At 36.0% G+C, this 22471-nt stretch overlaps 1 protein-coding gene across 6 annotated transcripts in view; it reads right to left on the bottom strand.

The window, feature by feature from the left end:
• The window catches only part of Ssdp (Sequence-specific single-stranded DNA-binding protein), a 701465-nt gene that overhangs the window by 594167 nt on the left and 84827 nt on the right, over positions 1–22471 (bottom strand). For all 6 annotated transcript variants that reach the window (XM_069837788.1, XM_069837791.1, XM_069837787.1 and 3 more), the window contains exon 4: positions 16385–16469. In XM_069837788.1, the coding sequence (XP_069693889.1) occupies positions 16385–16469 (85 nt within the window). The remainder of the gene's footprint in view (positions 1–16384; positions 16470–22471) is intronic.

Genomic DNA, 22471 nt, shown 5'->3' with positions numbered 1-22471 from the left:
TTCTGTGCGTGTTAAGAACATCGAAGTGTTTCTGTTTCCATAACGAATGTGTAATACGCATGTTTGATCTGAATAAGTAGTACATTAATATATTGCTTAAAATATAATTGTAGGCTGCAAACATTCCTGTATCTCTACAAAAATACGCTTATAAAATCCTGAAGCCTTGGTTTCTCTGAACCGACGCATGCGACGTGCGAGGCCCGCGTCGCACAAATCCGGACTACGCGAGAGATAGTGCGTGGTTTCTATAACTGCGAGGTGCGCAGACCTCTCATGTCGCAGTTATAGAAACCACTCACTATCTCTCTTGTAGTCCGGATTTGTGCGAGGCGGACCTCGCACGTCGCACGTCGGATGCGTCGGTTCAGAAAGCCAAGGCTTAAATGTTTCTTCCACATCATTTTTCTTTCTTTACAGTGTTTAACACCACCTCTTTTCACACCGACTTACAATCCAATGTGTCCCGCTTAACTGAATCGCTCCTTTCCAAAAGGGCTTCAGTCCATTTTGGGCAAAACGAGATTTCCGTTGGAATTGGCAGTTCAAGGGTCGATGCATCATTTTACAACAAAAGAGCGTCAGTCCAATTGATACTTATGTGTGAACTTCAGGTGTAGGAATATTGTTACTTTACAAATGGACGTCAGTCCTGGACTGTGGCCAGTTTGGAAAAAAAAATGCTGCCAACCATGGCTTGTGTACGAGATTGGATTCATAATTGAAGGGTACACGGGAAAAACGAACAATGTCACATTTCCGTTAAGGTTGAGATATTGATCTATTTCGGTATATTACTGCTAAATTTATTGGTGTTTCTACTTGAAATGAAGAAAATGATGAATGTGTCCGTGGTTTCAATTCTCCTTTACCATTTTTGGTAAAAACAACACTAAAGTTTGTAGTAATACAGTGAATTAGATAATGACATCACCCTTAACAGCATTGTGACATTGTTCGTTTTTCCCGTGTATCCTTCAATTATAATCTAAATATATCTAATGATTTGTATCGTAATGTTCTGTTGGTAGAATTTTGACTGTTGTATCGTTGTAAAGACATTCCTGGTTCATTTTATAAGTATAAATGGATCAAGATAATGCTTCAAGAAAGAGGAAGGCGAATACCGTAAATTACAAGAACAGAAACTTAGCAGAATTGACAGAGTTTTCAAATAAGATGATCCGAACACATGAAAATTTTCATTTTGCAAAGAAATTTTACAATGTTACATTTGTTCGGATCAAATTTCTGCATATTTAAACGATACAACTTTTTTTTTTAAATCATTTGTTAACAATACATTGCTCTCTTAAATTTACTGTGCATATTGGGAATTAAATCAATGGAGTTCCAAAAACACACAATAAAATATTTCAAATGAAACAATTTTATCTCGAAAAGGAAGCAAAAAACGAGCAAAATTGTATTAAAAGTTTTGTTTGAAATATCTCAAAGAAAAACCCCCTGAAATTAATGACATTATTTACGGTTCACCCTGTATATTATAGTATATATGATTTTATTGTGGTTATGTATCGAGCTGTCGTAAATACAGAGTGGGGCATAGGAACCAAGTGTTTTTAAAATAATCACAAAACAGTTAGTTTTTGTTTTCAACACATTTTATTCATAGAACAACGTTTGTGAGAACATACCATTTCAATTATTAGCGGAAAATTACATCTGGCATGTGGTGTCCGCCTGTGTTGACGCATTGTTTAAGGCGCTGATGAAAATTCACCTCTATTCTTTCCAGGGGATCTCTGTTGATTTGGGTGATGTCTTGACGTACTGTGTCCTTTAATTCATCTAATATTCGGGGCTTATCCTCGTAAACACGTGCCTTTAGGTAATCACATAGAAAAAAATCACGTGGACAGGTCAGGTAACCGAGGGAGCCATGGAACATCACCAAATCTCGAAATGAGACGATTGGAAAGCAGGAGGCAAAGAACTGCCATTGACGCTCTGGAGATATGCGCCGTGGCCCCATCTTGCTGAAATCACCCATCTTGCATGGGTGTAAATGTAAATCGCCATGCAAAATCCGTTTTACCGTACGATTGCTGACCGGCCTGGGCTGCGCAGTATCGCTTATCTGACTGAAAATTTTCTGGAGTACGCACTCTGTGTTGGGGGCCGGGCGATTTAGTTTTCAGTATTGCGCTTTTTTTTTTAGATTTTTTTTAACCCAACATAAGATTGTGTCACTCACGGGAACAGAATCATTGCGATTAATATTGAATCTGTAGCAAAACTCACGCCGTATCGAGGTCACCGACTCGCCATTTCTAACAAAACAATCATACGTCCACTGCTCCATGATGCCGACTGCAGGTGAAATGCTATGAGCCACGGAATGAAATGTCACATGCCGCACGTCTCTCCCTTTCATAATGACCGAGTACAAGCCATTTAAAAAACACTTGGTTCCCATGCCCCACCCTGTATATTCAGTTTTTTTTCCAAATGGACTTAAATCCAGGATTTTGGAAACTTTTAACATGAACAGAAAATAATTTTTGATTGCCATTTTTATGTTGTATGGATACATTATCATATCTATGGCATCACAATGCTAATAAAGTCATTTACTGAAATGAGCAACACAGAACACTTTTTTCAGCATTTCTCAAATGTACCATTTTTGGACTATGGCCCTTCTGGAAAGGAGCGATTCAATTGTTATAGTTACATTTAATTCCTAGTTGTTGTTAATTCCTAGTTATCAATAAAATAGTCGTTGAATCAATTTATTTAACTTGTACACCTACCATAAAAACAGGCATTTGTAAAACTTGGCAAAAAAAATTATTTCAACCTCTTTATTGATTGATTGCGAATTCTGCCATGTAACATCTTGTGGGGAAAGAAATAACAATCGGCGGAAACAGCTGAAAGTCAGTTTTAAAAATACATTTCGCACTAGTGTTAAAAGTAGTTTTCGCAAGCTACCGTGTAATAGTCACCTTTTAAGGCTGCTTCACATTATACCGGGAACGGAAACAATAACGAAAACGAGAACGGAAATATTGCTAAAATAAATGTATTTATTTTAACATTATTTCCGTTCTCGTTCTCGTTTTTGTTTCCGTCCCGTTTTATTGTGGACCAGTCTTAATACACGCTCGCCTAACGTTAAATGATTTATTTTTAGAAATTATTGTCCAAGAGAATATAATGAAACTGAGCTCGTCCTAAGTCGGGATATTTCCAATTCTTTAGTAGTGATATCACTTCAAGACATTAAATGTAGGGATTTAGCAAACATTTCACGGATTCAAATGAAAATGATCCTCACGCAAGATGAGTAATTCGGAGACCACATTTCAAACAATTGAGTGTGATCCCAAAACGCGTTCATTCCATTATTATGAAAGAACTGGGCTAGTTTTTATCCACCGGTCTACGGACTGAGCATACATGCACAATAACACAACCTTTTAGACTAGGATTGGCGTTGTTTTGAAAGAAAACATGTTTAAAATATGATAGAGGGCTCAAACGTAATCGTGTATAAATTATAAAAATGACCAAATGGACTGACCGAGTTTTGGAATCACATTCTTCAATTGTTTGCATATTAAATGTATTGTGCGCGTTGCCCGTTTGCAAGTTCGATCCCAAGAGATGATTTTTTCCACCCGTAACTTCAATAATACAGTAGCCACTCTCCTCTCAAATGAGTACGGAGAATATTTCCTGGAAAGCTGTTTTCTCCTGCTTTTTACTTCCTCCATTAAAGTACCCACGGTGCAACGTAATACGGTATTGAAATCTCGTAATGCAAATACACTTGTGAACCATAACGATCGTCAGTAAAAAATACAAGCAAATCCAATAATGTTAAATTTTAATTGCCAATTATTCTACACTTCTCGTTAATAATGACATTTTTCGAATCATTAAAGTTTCTCGAAGTTAATGAGACTTTTTAAAATTTAATGTGAGAAAGGAAGAAAGAGACTAAAAAAAAATCTGTGGCATTGTTACATTAACTAGCAATGTAAAGCATCTTGCGCAGTACAAATGTATCCAAACAAAATGCACTAAATGCAAACAGGCTACATACTGTATTATAGTTGCAAGTACTGTAATTTATCTTCTAATTTGCCTTCATATCGTCATAAATACCGGACTAAGTGCCCAGTACCATGACAGTTTAAAAAGCTACGGAAGTTTCATACTGTGCACACTAACCAATTAAAATACGTTACTCGAGTCAGGCAGGGTGGCTACGCGGTCTAAGGCGAGGTCCGAGGGGGTCATGGGTTAGAATTCCACCTCGAGCATGAATGGATGTCCTTCGTCAATGTTCCGTCGTGCTACTACTCAGCGGCGGCTCGTATATAAAACAGTACAAATTCATTGCTATGCTTAATGAAAAGAGAACTAGTTTATTTATTACAAACAATCGGGATTAAAAACTCAAATTTATGCAAACAAGGTGTATTTTTAGTAAAGACTCCACCAGAAATTGTAACATTTTAGTAAAGACTCCACCAGAAATTTTAACATATTATTTGCCATAATGATGGTCACCTTTTCCAAAATTCGTATTTTCTTGAGGACATGCAAGTTGTGCTATTTTAATGAGGCAATTTTTAATCAATTCTCCTTGTGTTTAGGGTTTTTTGCTTTAAAAATTTCTCACGCAACTTCAAAGGTCGCTTCAGGAATATTTTACCTGATGAATTCCGGCTTGGTTGTTATATTTTTTGTATTTGTTTTGTTTTTTTCTTTTCATAAATTTCCTTTTTAGCCCTACTACTGCAGTTCTTTACCACGATCAGCACCTGCCAAGAAATAAACTCTGTAATTATAGTAACTTATATTAGAGTCTTAATAAAATTATATCGAAATTAGTATACACACACTTGCAATTAAACCTTAGGCCTCATACATCCAATACAGCTATGCGCATGATGTCGCTGCACATTTTCTTCACATTTTGCAAGTCAGTAACACTTTTCAGCACAGCAAACATTTAATGTTTTCCTCTTCCTCACAAAAATAGGTAATGTTCTTTCCATCCCATATGGAAATACTTCCTCGTCTTCTTCGATTCACTTACTTACTCCAAAAGGGACACTTTTTTATTAAGCCTCCGTTAGTAGCAGACTGAAGCTCGTCAACAAACCCTGCCACTACAGGTTGGGGGGTTGAGAAGTGGTGCATTACAAGTTCTAAATGTACTATATTTGCTGACTTCCGTGTTTAGTTCTATAATATGGAGAGGTTGAACGAAAACGGGTGGAAAAAAAAACGTGTCATTCTAATTTTGCTCTCGATGCGGTATTCAACCGAGAAGAAATATATGTGTACGTAGCCATCGGTGTCCAATTTTTAATTGCATATCTATGCAACGTATGCCATTAACATAGCTGCAAATTACTTTTGACTTACAGCAAGCAAACTCGAAATAATGATGAGTATCTTCACCTAAGTGGCACATTACATGGAAAAAAAGCGCCTAATGCGTTTTATAATTTGCTACGAACCTGCATAAACACACCCCTATGAAACTATTGCTTCTGTAAGGACTATCTTTCCTAGCAACCAAACATAATATCCGTTAAGTTTTATTTCTCACCCTTATTCTCGAAGACTACCTTTCACCTGAATTAAAAACCTGCATTCATTAGTTTATTTTTATGTAGTCGTTATTATGTGACCACTCGGTAAACATATCCGGCAATAAGAACGTCCAGAAATGAGCAATCACAGAATTCAACGATTATGGTTGCTCATAGAAGAAACAAAGACGAAAATTAACACTGATAGTGTAAATAATTTCAAGGGAAAAATTGTTCCGGAGCCGGGTATCTATCCTGGGACTCTTCACTTAGCGCACGAATGCTGGCTCAGTCGGTAGAGCATTCGTGCGCTTAGCGAAGAATCCCACTTGTCTCACGTCCCGCGTCTTGCTGTGTCCCGTCCAAATTTAAGTTAAAACGGCCGCATGTGGGAAAGGATCCTAAAGATTTAACTCCGAAACATTACCTCATTACATTCTCAAGATATTATAAGTAAACACTCTCTGGCAGTTGTAAATCAAACACTGAAACAATTCAAAACTCTTTCTTTGTAGCTCCCGAAATTAATTGGCAAATCTCACACCACACTTCGATTACAATACTACTAACTCCATATTTAGTTTCCTTTTCCGAGTATGTGAAGGGCGTTTTCTCTTAACAAGACTTTACTCTACTCTACTCTACATTAAATGTGTATTTTCATTTAGGCGATCTCTGATGGAAACTATATTTAGACAAGAGTAATAAGGTAAGTTCCACACAAGGACAAAATTTTGCATGTAGATAAGTCAAATATATGTTTGGAAACAAATTATCTCAGTCATAAAGCAGAAACATATATCGAACTTAGCTAGTTTCCTTTTCTTAAGCTTCATTTACGCCATTTTAATAGCAGTTAAGAAAACAGTACGCGAACAACAGTATCTCTATCAGCCATTTCGGAAACGTGCAATCGAATGAGAATTTTTACGATTTTCAGGCAGAAAAGTCTGACTAGATGGACGAAGAATTCTCGTCATAAATACATATACAGTGTTCAAATGTAAATACAGTACATCCTCCTGTGCCCAATTCATTACGTTCACAATAGATTTCAGATCAAACTCACCACTCCGTAACTAGTATTCACAGCAATTCTAACTTCTGCTTCGAAAGAAATTGTACCTTGCTGATTCTATTCAGGACAAACAAAATCCCAATCTTTTGTTATGCGTTTGGGACCTCATAGGTAACAGCCACATCTAGCACACTCGTGGAGCGAGACAACCCGCATTCACACACAGAAAGGAGGGCCGCAGTATTTGCACACGGAAATTAATAGACTCGTCCACCTCCATGTCTAGACTGCACACTTAAAAGAAATTAGAAGTTGTCCTTGATACAGCAAGAAGTTATTTCACGCGTTATTGCGTCTTGAGTTCTTGATATGATATTTTTGGTGTTTTATTATTATTATTATTATTATTATTATTATTATTATTATTACTACTACTACTATTACTATTACCTGTATTATAATTGTATACAGAATTATTTCCACATATCGTTGCGAATTCACTAAGAAGGCCAAAGATTAGATTACTTCTAAATACAAGTTAGAAATTATTACAAGGTACATATAGTTATTTTACGTAAATTTATAAAAAATCTATTACATAATATATATTTAGAATTTTTAAATAAATATGGTACACAGTCTTAATTTTGGTATTTTATTGTCTAATTCAGAAAACTAAAGTTCATCTCTGCTAATATTTGGGTGCATAATAAATTATTATATTCAGGCTTATCTTCTGAATAGTGTTAAGCCTTGGTTTTTCTGAACCGTCGCATGCGAGTTGCCAGGTGCGACAAATCCGGACTATGCGAGACATAGTGAGTGGTTTCTTTAACTGCGCGGTACATAGACCACGCACCTCGCAGTTCTAGAAACCACTCACTATCTTTTGTGTAGTCCGGATTTGTATGAGGCGGGCCTCGCACCACGCAACTCGCATGCGTCGATTCAGAAAAACCAAGGCTTAAGGCGCTAGCCTGCCTATCAGGAGTTGCCCGCGGGCGCGGGTTGATTATCTGAGTTCAGTTTTTCCGAGGTTTTCCCCAACTGTAAGGTAAATGTCAGTTAATCCATGGCGAATCCTCGGCCTCATCTTGCCAAATATAATCTTGCCATCACCAAACCCCGTAGTTGATACAGCGTCGTTAGATAACCAAGTAAAAGATAAAAAACTATAAATAAAAAACGGTAATATAATTCGCAACGTAAGGAAGGAAATGTCTCACTGCGACATGCGTAAAACGTGTAGTGCGGAAGTATGCATCACCTTCGTGACATTCATGTACTTACTTTAATCTGTTTCATTCTTCAACAATGTCACGCATGCCAAGAAATCTTACACATTGTATAGCCTACTTAGGCTACACATACGACTAGTATAGCCTATATCCGCGTATATATATATATATATATATATATATATATATATATATATATATATATATATATATATATATATATATATATATATATTTCCATTGTTCGTACTTATTAGGCTCGGTGATAACTGCTTATTCCTTTTATTGCAGGCTGTTTCTATTGTTAAAATATCACTACTTGCAATTAAGTACTTCAGTCATGTTTCATTGCAGGGAAAACTGAGAGTTGAAACAATACAGAATGCATGTCGCTGCTGGAAGAATTCATTACAAAAATGTGTTGCCGGGCAAGAACTTGCTTTAATCTATTAGCATTCATTCTCATCACTAGGGGACAGATTTCTATGACCTAAAAAATTAAAATTATGATCAATAAAATTCCAAATAGGACTATAAGTAACACATGTAAGTATGTTGGATTTTTTTAATTTTCGGCATTATACATTGATTAACTGTCTAACCAGTTGGATGCTATATTTAAGCAAATTATTTCAAATGTCCTCTGTCCTTAGAATAGGAGCACAACACAGCATTCACAGTTTCTTCAACAGGATTCTGCAAAACAGCACAAACTCTGTAAAAGTGGGGAATTTTAATTATTCTACTTGCTTAAAACTCGTATGCAATCCTAGCGAACATTTACTGTAATTTATATTAAACATACGAAAGTAATGAAAAAGATCATACCTCAGTCTACATTACCAGCTGGATTGCTGCAATTGATGACAACATGTATTTTAAGGTTGTCAAATGAAAATCCTCTCCTGTTGTCACCGAATATTATCTTTACACATCAACTTTCATAGTATTACATTTCTCCGTAAATATAGTATTTTTTAGCTATCCTGAAAAACTTTCATATTATTACATTTTACCACGGCTCATTATGGTTTGAATGAATGCATTGACTATGGGAAATGCGTAAAATATAACATTATGACGCGAATTTTTAGTAAACATTGTATAAAACTTAAAAAATGCCTAAATATACATACAGTTTTTCCCAAAATATAACGTTAATATGCAGTTTCGTACTACATATGCTACAAAATTAAAATCGGTTCAAATATGTATTTATGTGCCCAATAAAAACCATTCGGTTTTCTTCATAATGCTTGGAATCAAGTTTAAATCAGTCTGTAAACCGAAACAATTAAATTTGAAAAAATATGACAGGTCACGGAAATCCGCCCCTTACTTATCACTTGCAACATGATTTCGTACAGGGACAATGTTTAGTTATAAACAAAAATTATGGGTACACTGGAGGTTCCAGTTCTATGTTCCGGATATTTTTCAGTTCGGAGTAAAAATGATCGCAGAATATGTGACAGGCTACGAAACACGTGGACATTGGCCCTAAAGCGATCGCACAGGTAGTTAATATTCAACCACCAGCACCAGACAGATTAGTTGAAGACTGGAGATAACTGTACAGACAATAACAAAGAGGGTATCAGGTATGAATACATTCCTGTGTTATTCACTCTAGAAAAGCGAACACAGAAGGGTAACCAAACGACTGCAAAAATGTAACAACCTCTATGTGAAGAGACCTTTAGACAGATTCTGATTTTTTACAACATGAAAATGTCTCATGAAATGTAATTTCACATATATTTCGCAGAAACACATTTAGATTTCATCACGGATTAAATAACTACACCAATACACTTAATATGCTTTTAAACATAAAATTATTATTTTAACAGCATTTGGGCACATTTCGCATTTATCGTGATCTACCATCTCTACCAATATTCTCTGTAATATAAAAGTGAAATAACATTGTATTGAATTGACTCGGACCAAAGTAGGGCCTATACTGTGTAATAAGAAAAAAAAGTATTGGTGCAGTTTTCTATCGCGTGACAGAATGGGGCATTTTGGCTCCGGATTGCCACTTCGTAGGATTCAAGGTCAATTCTGCAGTCAAATGACAGAGGAAGTATTAGAAATAAGATGGAGTTGTTCTAAACGTAGAAGATGCCACAGCCACTGGTGAAATGACCAAGCGTGGTATTCTGGCTACCCCAGCTATAAAATTAATGTATAAAATCAATGTGCGCTACAACAGGCATTTGTATCTTAGTGGTTTTGTTAAATAAACTTCTCACATCACAACAATGCATTGTATAGTCATATATAGTTTTCTATTTCTGTTACTATTGTTGTTTAAAAACCGGCTGGGGTAGTCACATTACCGCGCTTGGTATGGTATGGTATGTTTCCTTTCTCTTCTCGAAAATTTGTCATATTATTCGTAAATTTTATTTCAGTTGTTTTTATGTTGTACCGACGGACGGGCGGTCAGAGGGATCGATAGATATCCTGGCAAGTAGGTAGACAGACAGTAAATTATTTATTATTAAAATCAGGAAACTAAAAAAAATAGCTATTAAATATAAAACAAACAAACGTACATTAAAATTATTGTATACATAAAACATGAAAATGTCAAATATTTAAACAAAACAGAAATATATAAATTGAAGAATTTACCCCCTTATGAGCAAATTCTCGTGGTCGGGAGTTCAACACCGAACTTCAGATAAGCAGAAAGAAGAAATTTAATTTTCATTGGGTTATTTTACGACGCTGTATCAACATCTAGGTTATTTTGCGTCTGAATGAAATGAAGGTGATAATGCCGGTGAAATGAGTCCGGGGTCCAGCACCGAAAGTTACCCAGCATTTGCTCGTATTGGGTTGAGGGGAAAACCTCGGAAAAACCTCAACCAGGTAACTTGCCCCAACCGGGATTCGAACCCGGGCCACCTGGTTTCGCAGCCAGACGCGCTGACCTTTACTCCACAGGTGTGGACGAAAGAAGAAAAAATAAACAATAAATGTAAACTATAAAATAGTAAATATTACAAAAACAAGAGCCTATATGGCAAAAACAATCACAATTGAAAAAGTTTATAACCGATATTGAGAAGTATACTAAAAGCAATTGGCAATTAATTATCTAACCCCATGTTAAGTTCCCTTAATATCTTTAATTTTACGTTGAAATTTAATCGTACCTATGTTAACCAAAACAGGATACTGAGAAATTAATCTGTTGTATAGTTTTAAGCCATAGTTGTAGCCATGTTTCATACTAGTAGCCGTTAAAACTATTGGATTCTGGGAAATTAAATAATATTTCTTCTCGTATTATAATTATGCGAATATGTGTTGAAATTTTTCTTGTTCCCATGAAATAAAGTTAAATATAAATATAGATAAAGGTAATACAATGTCACTAAATAATTAAAAAAATGCTTCAAACATCTGAAAATATACAAAAAAAAAAATTACCGAGGTATTTCAACTACCCCGTTTGGTATAAGGAAGGTTCTGAAAAGCTTGGGAGAGTGAGGATTAACTAAAAGTAAATATAAATGAATTGCTTTGAGAATATGGGCTCAAATCTTTAAATAACATTGGTAAAGGCCTTTTTGAGTATATGTTAGATGAATCAAAATAATTTAAAACGAAATAGTGCTTGAACTAATATCTCTCAGGACTTAGAAGGACCTGCGTAAGCATACTAGGCTACAGTGATTCAAACAAATTGCAACACATACAGCATACTGCTGCTCTTACGCAGGGAAACTGTCCCTTATGCCAGCGTTACCCAAAATTTTTCGACTGACGGCACACTTTACTGTACGCCCACGATATCGCGACACATTATTATTATTATTATTATTATTATTATTATTATTATTATTATTATTAATTGTCCATGATAAAATCTAAATAAAGCACTTTTGATAAAATAGTTGCACTATCACCCGCTCATACGTATATACTGAAACTGACCAATATGTTCTGAGATTCTAAACTCTATATTTACTAAGTGGGAAGAGTAAACGAATTATAAAGCATTGTTGCAGGTGTTCACTTTCATTCGAATTAACGACAGGCAGAAAAATTAAACTGAGCATTGTTGCAGGTGTTCACGTTTCATTGGTAAAGTCTGTCGCAAAGACTTCGTTGTAAATAAAAAAAAATGCGTTGTAAAGAGACTGTCTGGATGGCATAAATTTTTTCTATTCCAAAATTCCGCGACACTCCATGGGGCTGCACGACACACCGGTTGGGAACCCCTGCCTTATGCCATAGCATCATTCTATTTGTTGCACAGTGGAAATGTGACTTGTTCTTTTTTGTGCAATTGCTGTAACTGCCAGTTCACCAGAATTTCCTGATCGAAACAGCAATTCTGAACCAGCAGATTGAAAAATTAAAAATTAGCTTTATTAATATGTCATCTGGGAAGACGACGTAGGAGATTGTACAACGTCACGTAACATGATTTGGGACTAAACGCAAAAAAGACTAGGCCTGATATACCCATATATAATTTCTGAAAAATGGTTAATGTATCCAGTGTTAAAAGTTATGTTCGAAATATAAGGTGCCTGCACTATACTCGTGCAAAAAAAAGACCAACATTTATATTCGAATAGCCCTCCGGACGTACAGTTTCGAAGTAAAGTTCACACATTTTTCTCTACTCGTAATCTTTATTTCTGCGTTACATTATGATATCGTATGGTGCGAAGCAAGTAAAGAACCGAATGTTTCGTAACATGTGACTAGAAAAGCGTAGATTCAGACAATACGTGGAGCGAGTTTAGGGCAATTACTTTCGAAATTCGCGCCGTCACTCTGAACTACATGTGAATATTACAATACTTTCCAACGTCCTCAAGTACCCAGCTGATTATCAGAGGACTAAGATGATCCCTATTATAATAGGTTCGAGTCCACGGAGAAACCGATATAATTGAAGGGTTCGGAGCCATAGTGGGCCAAGCACCTTTTATTAAAAATGGAGAAAACAAGGGTTAAAATTAAGTGATTACCATAATTTAACGAATCATATAGCAAGTACTATAAAGTATGCACACTGAAACTAAATTATATGTCAAATCTTCATTAAACTATGGTATTTACCACCGCACTTCAAGTCACAGCGCAACTACAGTCTAGTATGAACAGTCACGAAGCTTGAGTTGTGAGGGTGCTAGGAACAATAGACTGTGCCGGTACTATTTCGCATTGTCTGTAATGAGGCGATAGTAGCGATCCTAATGGTTAGCAACTATCTATGGATGCATATTGACTACGTATGAGCTTCGTGACAGTATATACTAGACTGTGGCGCAACCCTATTTTAGTTTACGTTCCAATGTTTGTACTGTACTCCAACCACGAGAAAATCTTTGGGGATGAGACGAAGCGGGGTAATGCTGTGAATGAATGTTGATGTCATAAGATGTCATAAGGTCACACACGTGGGTCTCGTATCTGTATTGGCTAGCTCTCACAGCACAAACAATAACATTGATACACACATATTGATATTACCCTAGTTACAAAATTAGATCACTGTTAATCTCCTGGTCTTTTTAATCTCTCCATACAAGAAATAACATATGCAGGAGAGCGGATGGTTTTTAAACTGACGTTATAACAGTAATATTATCTATCTACTTCGTTCCAATAGATGACGCAATAGTAAGCACATTCCTTTCACGGTTGATCTCCTGGTTGGAGAACAGTATTGCGATGCAAGCAACCCCATGCCCTAATTCACAGCATGACGTTTGGATTTTTAGGAATAACTTTCATACTAATGATAACACTGGTCTGCATGGGTTGTTGTTGTTTTGAAAAGAAATTAATGTTTCTGAATCAGAATTTCATGCTAATTTCAAAAATGATACCCGTTTTCGTGTACCACGTCAAAATTTTTCACAATAAAAAAAAATGTACGTTTCTAATATTTTTCATACTTGAGCCAAGTGGTTATCCGTGTTTTACGATTCAAATTGTTAGGATTATCTGCGGGTGAGTGGTCACGACCAATGGCGCACCCAGGAATTTCTCTTGGGGGTGGACCCCCAGTAAGGATGTTAAGTTACATAAATGCACACTTACATACATACATACATACATACATACATACATACATACATACACACACATACATACATACATAACTTCTTCTATTTCTTTTTATAAAACAAAGTCAAGTCTTCTTGTTTTTTTCTTTAGTTTGTTAACAACATCTTGTGGAGAAACTTTGTCACGACGGATGTCAAATCAAAAGTGTTATGAACATATATTTGAATCATTTCGGTGAAATTATAGGTAACGGAATTATATGCTATCAATGCTTAAAAATTCAGTAGAAATGTAACAACTTATCACTTTGGGGGGGGGGGGTTCGGACCCGATGGACCCCCCCCCACCGTCGGTGTGAGCTTGATCAGGACTGGGTCAAGTAGAGTTTCAGTAGAAACAGTGTGATATGTACGTAGGATGGGTAGTATTGTCATGTTACAAGAATTTAACATTTATTTCAACTGGGTTGCATCTGCTGAATGAGCAGAGAGAAGGTTAATGTTGGAATCACCCATAACAATAGCATGTTCACAATGATGAATTAAATCCAGCACAGTATTTTCAGGATTAATGAGTTGGCCAATTTTTGGAATATACAACGCATATGAGACGCTTTTGAAAGTTTGAGGAAATTACCACTAAGAGGAATTCTTGAAGGGCGGTATACTGGGAGGGGAGTGTAGAATAATTTTAGTTTGAAGATCATTTCAATATAGGCTGCTATGTCACACTCTCTTTCCTTTTCTATCATTTCGAAATAGTGTAGACCAGTAGCGGTCGGTGTCCGAATTGTTCGGCGAGGCCTGATGTAACTAGTTTAAGTAGGCTTCCTCCTATACGAAATGTTAATTACTGATATATTAATTATGAATATCATTATTATTATTATTATTATTATTATTATTATTATTATTAATGAAAAATAACATGTCACTCACAAACTATGTTGCTAATGTTGCTATGCTGTTTTTTTTTTCAGTAACTGTTTCAATGCGATGAAACAACGCATATTATTCTCAGCTGAAGAAGTGTGTGCTCAAATTCCCCTGGAAATATTTGTCAAGTTGCTGAAGCCCTCAGTAGACCACACGGTTCTTTTTATTCTTTTTTCAACAGAACAAGCATTTATTCTATTTTCAACAGAACAAGCACGACCAACAGAGTAGTTTAATTCGCACCACATTACCAAATAACCAGTTATGTTGCCCATATCAGGATGCATTGGAAGCTCACTTTTTAAGATTATTTTTAAGAAAAATAAATTGTCAGTGATAGCATAGGTCTGTCTTTATTTAAGAATTCCTTTCTTTCAGTATCATTTCTTCTCGGAAAAAATATATTCTAAGAATGGATTAATTATATCATCATTATTGCTCGCATCTCTTTCAATTTATATTTTTCTGAAACACACTCACTACTGTACTAGGAAGTACAATAGTACAACACCCTCGCGAAAGTTATAAACTGAGACATAAGGGGAAAGAACAATGTGGGTTCATGCCAACTAGACAGCGGGATTTTTTTAATGTAATTTATGGCTTATTTAGGAAGACGAGCGTCACTACTATTTTCACCCCATCCCACCCTTGAGACCGGTCGTTGAATGGGAAAAGTGAAAGCTGACCAAGCCACGAGGCCACAAGAAATGTGCCTCAGTTGTAGCTTTCGGAGTGCAACTTGAAAGCACGCGAAAACATACGAAATGCAGACGCCACATTCGGTCAGAATTTTTCGGGCCTAAGCAACAAATTTTACTGCAAGACAGATCTATATACATCAAAGACTCCAAATACTTCTATAATTATATACAGTATATCATTCAAATAAAAAAATATGGGATATAAAAGCACAAAATTTTAGTTTAAGTAAGCGAAGTGACTCAGGTTGGCCTCACTTTCCACAGCCAAATGGACGAGGGATGAGGAAATAAACGGTTGAAGCCTGGACTGAGACACAAGCGGTGAGAAGATTGAGAAAAATTCCTGATAGTGGGACAATATGCTTTGTGCATTCACATGATCAACTTTGAGTGCAATGGGGAGGACAAGAATGACAGCTTTAACGGGTCTGAAGTGGATGGGGCGGGGGAGAGGGATGGTCGCTATGGAGATGGATGGTCACTAATGTATTGTATCCTCTCACTTAGAACACGAGATGAGGGCACAGCGTCTTCAGATCAACTTTCTTCCTTACCTCTATGGTGCAAGAAAATCAAGTCTCGAGTTGAACAGGACACGACAATCGCTACACGTTGTCTCGCGCACAAAATCTCAGAGATAAAGACCTCTGTCCTTATATCCTTAACATGTAACCCATACGTACGCAAAAATTTATCTCAGCTCCAAGGTTCGATTCTGCACATCCATTTTGCTCGATTTTACTTTCAATCAGTTTAAAACAGTTCATGTAACAGGTTTTGGACATAGCTATATTGATATACAAACTACATCTCTATTAAAGACGGTGAAAATTCGTCACACATGCAGTAGGATTGTACTCACGTAGTCGTGGAAGGCTTTCGCCTCGCTCGAATGTTCACATGTGTCCCTCCTCTCCGGCGCTGCACAGTACAAGTCCCAGAACACACTGCAACAAGAACAAAACATGTTACTCCAGTAATAAAAATCTCGAAGTCTGTGTACAGCATGTAGAAATAACCGTTTCAAATATTACCACATTAAAAACGGGACTTCAAGCACAGTAAATAATTGAAGCCATCTGTTCTATCCAGCATTATATGTATATTAATTTGTCAATTACCCGTACCATCTACTGGTGCAGTTATTTCAAACAAGCATATATTCTTATATCGGTTTTATAATTTTATTACATTATTAATATTGTTGTAACACAAATTTACATTCCACCAGAAAATTGAACTTTTAAATATGCATAGTTGGAAGTTCTTATTGAGTTGGCAGTGTCGAAGACTGAAGACTGTCTGTCGCCCTCACCTTCCGAATAAGGGAGCGTGCAAAACAAGAGGCAACTAGTTATAATTTTTATCACTTTATACACAGACTTTCGATGTAGGTATTAGCTTACAACCAAACGAGAGTTTCTAATTTTATCTAAAATATTTGTGTCAAAATTGAGTGACATGGGATATTACACAATAAATATTATAAATTGTTTGAAACCCTTTATCTTTCTTCGTTATTGAGATAGTTTATGACTGGTTGATTGTGCTACAAAGTGTATATAATATTATTTCGACCGGAAGCTGGAGCTTGAGGGATTAAATCTTCATTAAATCATTTACCCGATTGAATTGTGAAATCAACTGAGTGAAATGAATAAGTTATTCAGTGCTCAACTTGAGTATCATTGGTAAAAAGTTCATCTAAGAGAACAACTGCCGCTACCTCAGAAATTGCCAGAAAATGGTAAGCAAGATAGTGATCTAACACAATATTCAGAGAACTAAAATTATTATATTGACGTGAAATCTAGGAGAGCTGATTGTGATGAAACCGCTGAAAACCAAAAAATTCACAGTTTTACACTACTTCAGTGTTTTGAATTTGTTTTTCATTGAGATTCATCATTTAACAGTAGATACGTTAATAATGTCCGTCCGAGTGGTTGTCACATCCTGGTTTCTCCCACTCGTGTCTTCTGCCCCCTCTGTAAAGTCTAGTGGCTGAGCTGTTAGGCTCTTTCCTGAAAATAATCGCTGCACCGAACTGGAAGTGTACGTAATATTATACAACAGTTTAAAATAATTTAAAGACAAGGACCCCCTTAAGTAACTGTCACACAATTTTCCCCGTTTCGAAGACTCTGCGACATAAACCATTCGGACGGGCAGTATTATGTATTGCTAAGAATCAAAAGTTTTATTAATTTTTTATTCCCAATTCCTGCTGATCGCATAATTGACACCCCATTATACAAGACTGAATTGGGAGGTGAAATCTAACATATTTTTTCGTCTTGTACGGGGGAGGGACTCGAAGGCTTACACTGCAGCCTGAGACTTATTGTGCTTACCCAATCCTATTTTGTGAATGACTGGGTAGCCGAACGGCTGCGCTCTTGTGCAAGTAGGCTTACAGCACGTCGCACTGTGAACGTAACGCGAGATATGGAATGGATGATGATGATGATCATGATGATATGTGAATTAATAATGGCGACATGAGTCCGAGTTCCAACGCCTAAATTTATCCCGCAATTCTGCTTCTATTGGTTGAGGGAAAATCCCCCAACCAGGTAACTTGTACCAACCAGGACTTGAACCCGAGCCCGCCCATTACACGGTTAGGCGTGCTAACCGTTACTCCACACCGGTGGAGATTTCTGACACATAATGAAAATAGATACATTGATATTCATGTTACTATTATCATTTCAAATTACCACCAGGTGATAAGAACGGAGAGGTACGATGTTATTTAATAAACATATTGCCAAGTCTGTAAATAACAACCCGAAAGTTTCTTCAAGCCAAGTTTCGACAGCTGAGGTAATGCATCTTTTCATGGGAGGCATAGAGCCAAACAACACATCCATGGGAAACCGTTAAGTTATTGTTTGACATCAGCTATGATAAAGTTATTTGATAACATCGAATCAAACTGAACTTAAAAACCGTACTACTTTCACTCAAGACATTTGGGTCTAGGTGCAGATATAGTTTTGAAAATATAATCTCGATTATCTCCAGAATTCGGAGCATAGAATTTATACTTATAAAACTTATTTACGTGTTTGCTTTTCTTGTTGTACTTAGTGAAAGAAGCACTGGAGAAAATGAATATTACGAAAAAACAGACTCAAAAATATACTCTCGTGAGTTCGTCTGCCGCGAAGAAAGAAAAACGCGAGGCTAGACAAAGCAAATAACGATATTATCTTCTTTCTTAAATGGAATGACGATAATGTGATTACTATTGTATAGCGAGGGTCACAAAAGAACAGTTCCTAAACAACAAATATTGCCGTCGTCAGTGTTGCCAACTGTTAACAGATATCACACGAGCCTACGTACTAAATGACTTATTTACTTATCATACTTCGTGTTGGACGGTTATTCTAAACAATTCAATAATTTGTAACATATTTTCGTAGGCAAACTATACGGGAAAGGGATCAACATGTCAAGTATTTTGTCTGGCAATACGAAATTCATTGGTTTGAATAAACAACTGACTCACGAGACCTAACCTAAAAATGTATTTTGTTTGACCACATGAAATTATTAGTACCAACTCCGAAATCTTACCTGACTATATTCTTGACTTATAATCACAACGCAACACATAAAATAACTATTATGTATTAATATTAATAATGATATTATTTAATTATCAGTATGTTCAAAAAGCACACGTTCATAATCGTGTAGTATAGTACAGAGAGATCAGATGAGGTCTGGACAGGATCGACGTGGTTTTCACTGTGCGCTGCCGACGCATTCGTGGCGGGGAATGGAAAGGGTAGTCACAGTGATACAACCATACAAGTTTCCGTAACGATGACGCAAGGATGTATGTATTTGTCCTGTCTCGTGAATCAGACTCCAAGGGCCATATTCATAGACATTCTTAGCGCGGGCTTCCGGTGGATGATCAGCGAACTAACGTTTTTCGTATTCATATACCAGTGTTGGCGATATATGATATGATATGAATCCTGTACAAATAATCACTCGATAGCCGGGGCTAGTTTAGTACGCTCGTAGCGCGGGCTAGCGAAATGTCTATGCATAGCACCCTAAAAGACTAACAAGTGACACGGTACATATCATACGGTGACTTCTTGTGCATTTAAAGTGAAATTTAAATAAGTGTAAACTGTTTAATGGTTAATCAAATGTTTTCAACTGAACAACGTATAGGCTATATACAGTGTGATTCACGAGGATTTACCGTCCTTTACGGAGCTTATTTCTGAAGAAATTTTGAGCAAAAAATGTCAAACATAGTTCCTATTCTCAATATTTTCAGAGTTACACTAATTTAAAGTTGTTTGTAAAATACGTTTTTTCTTTAGTTTGAAGGTAAAAGAATAATACAGATAGAGAATGAACCATTCAGAAGTATCATTTCTTTAATTGGCAAGTATTATGAAACTAAAAATGTGCAGTGAACTCCTTAGTTGCTTCGTACAGACATCTTTTTTTCTATTTTTAACTAGAAAATTACATTATTCTTACACACTTATCACAACAATTATTACAAATCACACCACATCCACCGACTTAATTATTTGCAGTTCAATTTTAATCCTAATTTACAGTCTTGGAGAGTTTACAACACATTTTAAAAAATATCGCCGTGTGGATAGAGTACAACAAAACTTATAACATGTATTATCGCAAATGTATGCTTTTCCCCACAAAACATAATTTCCCCCTAAATGTTAATAGTGTTTTATGCGATAAGTGCTATCCGCAAGATTCTAATCTTTACTCTTACCATTAAAGAAATTGATAAATTAATAGTGATTAATTCCTTTGCAGTTTTAAAATAAAGTAGACTGTTTTCCTGAAAATTAAATAAAAATATTGACAAATATCGTTCTTTCCTGCCATTAGAAAGTCTGCTACTGTACTGGAGGGACTAAGGGACGAAACTGTAGTTCAGACTCAATGCCTGTTTTAGTACGTGAGCCGGCGATGCAAGGACTGCAAGTGTAGTTTTCAATCCATAACATTTAAGTAGCAGTTTTTAATATCGATTTGACTTCATCTAACAAGGAGAGTCCACATTCACAGTGTTCCGGACACCGATTTTGTTGTTTCCATGAGGTGGAAAATAATATCTAAACGGACCATGCCGAATGGGAGTTAATTTCCAAGATTTTAGCTTTCCAATTTTGTTTTACACTTTGTAAACCTGCGTGAAGAGCCACAGCTCAAATTATTTCCGTAATTTAGTGGAAAAGGTAGTTGGACTAGTAATTGTGAGGTTAGCGATTCGATTCCATGAGTAGCCTGTAAGTTTTCTTTATTTATAAATTATTTTTATTCCCATTCCTTTCTTTCAATTATATTTAACACGCTTCTATCTTAACCGTTCGGCATGAATTCAATATTCATATTGTATCTTACACAACGCACTGCTGGGAGCGGAGTTATCACGTCTTGCCGAAGGAAACAATAATTATCGGCAGCAAAAGAAAAAGAATGAATTATAAATCAGATATAATTCGTGATGCAATAACGACCGAATGCCCGTCAACTTTCGTAAATTTTTAATTGAATGCAATTTTGTTTTCCAACAGACATCCGGCAATCAAAATGCGACTAAATGCAGTACACATACCGTATGTTACTCTCTTTGTAGGCAAAATTGGTGTTCTTCATATTTTTATATTGTGCATCATCCAGCAAAAATTCAGAGAGTATTATTTGTAAAATAAAGAAAAGAATCTGGGATATTACCAATGTAAAACATGAATAAGATACTGAGAAAATAAGTTCATCGGTAAAGTGAAAGATAAAGATCTTCCTATGACAATGAGACTTATTCATTTGCTCTTTCCAGTATCTAATTATCATTTATTTTGCACAATTTGCAATTTTCTCTTTTTATATTTGTAGAAATCTTATTAGGATAATGACGTTCATTCATACTGTTGAAATTTATATGTACTCACAGAATGTCATCTTTACAGGATATTACGATGATGAAATAAATATAAAAATAAAAGAACCGACAAAAACACGTGAATTATAAAAGAACAGTGAAAGAAAGAACAAATAATAAGGGAAGTGTACTCGATCCAGTAACTTCACAATTACTAATTCAACCACTTCATCTACTACGCTACGGAAAATCCTTCAAGCTGTAGCTCCTTAAGTGACAACTTTTAAGGTGGAGAGAAAAATTCAAAACCTGAAATCTCGAAAATTAACGCCAATTTTACAGGGATTTTGGATGGATATTATTTTTCCCATCTACCTAGTTTGACCTCAAGGAAGTTAAAAAAACTGTCAATATCAGGAACAATGTGTAATTCCTTTGTTAGTACTGTATTGCAGACAAAGCGCATTACAGACAAATTTCTATGTATCAAACTTATACACTTCCTATCAGGTTGCTTGTATGCCCATTTATGTCGCGATTTTCCTTCTGTAACGTGTCATCGGCAATATACCGGATACACATCGAAGACAACAAAGGGAATCAATTGAGCCGTTCAGAGCAGAAGTCAAAATTGGGTAATTAGGTTTAAAGTAAAAATTCTGTAAAATACAGCGCAAAGTAGCAGCAATTAATATTTCCTTCGTGCTATCCACCGACTACTAATAGTTTAAATAAATTGAATATTAATTGCTACTTTGCGCTGTATTTTACAGAATGTTTACCTTAAGCCTCATTACCCATTTTTTACTTACACCACTTCTGCTCTCGACGGCTCAATTAACGTTCCAACAAACCACGCTTTACTTGGGATCTAAATCCGCAACCACAGACTCCAGCGCAATATGCTGTCAGAAAAAATTCTTCCTTCATAACTGGATGAAATAGAATTAAAAACGATCATCAGTTATTCGTAACTACAAATCTGAAAACGTCACCTAAGTATTTGATGGATCGTAATTTCTTTATATTCACTTTCACAATAAAACACTGGCT

The sequence above is a fragment of the Periplaneta americana genome, chromosome 10 (assembly GCF_040183065.1).
Source record: "Periplaneta americana isolate PAMFEO1 chromosome 10, P.americana_PAMFEO1_priV1, whole genome shotgun sequence".
In the NCBI taxonomy this organism is placed as follows: Eukaryota; Metazoa; Arthropoda; class Insecta; order Blattodea; family Blattidae; genus Periplaneta; species Periplaneta americana.
Note: the sequence above shows the minus strand (reverse complement) of the source record. Positions and strands in the feature narration are given on the sequence as shown.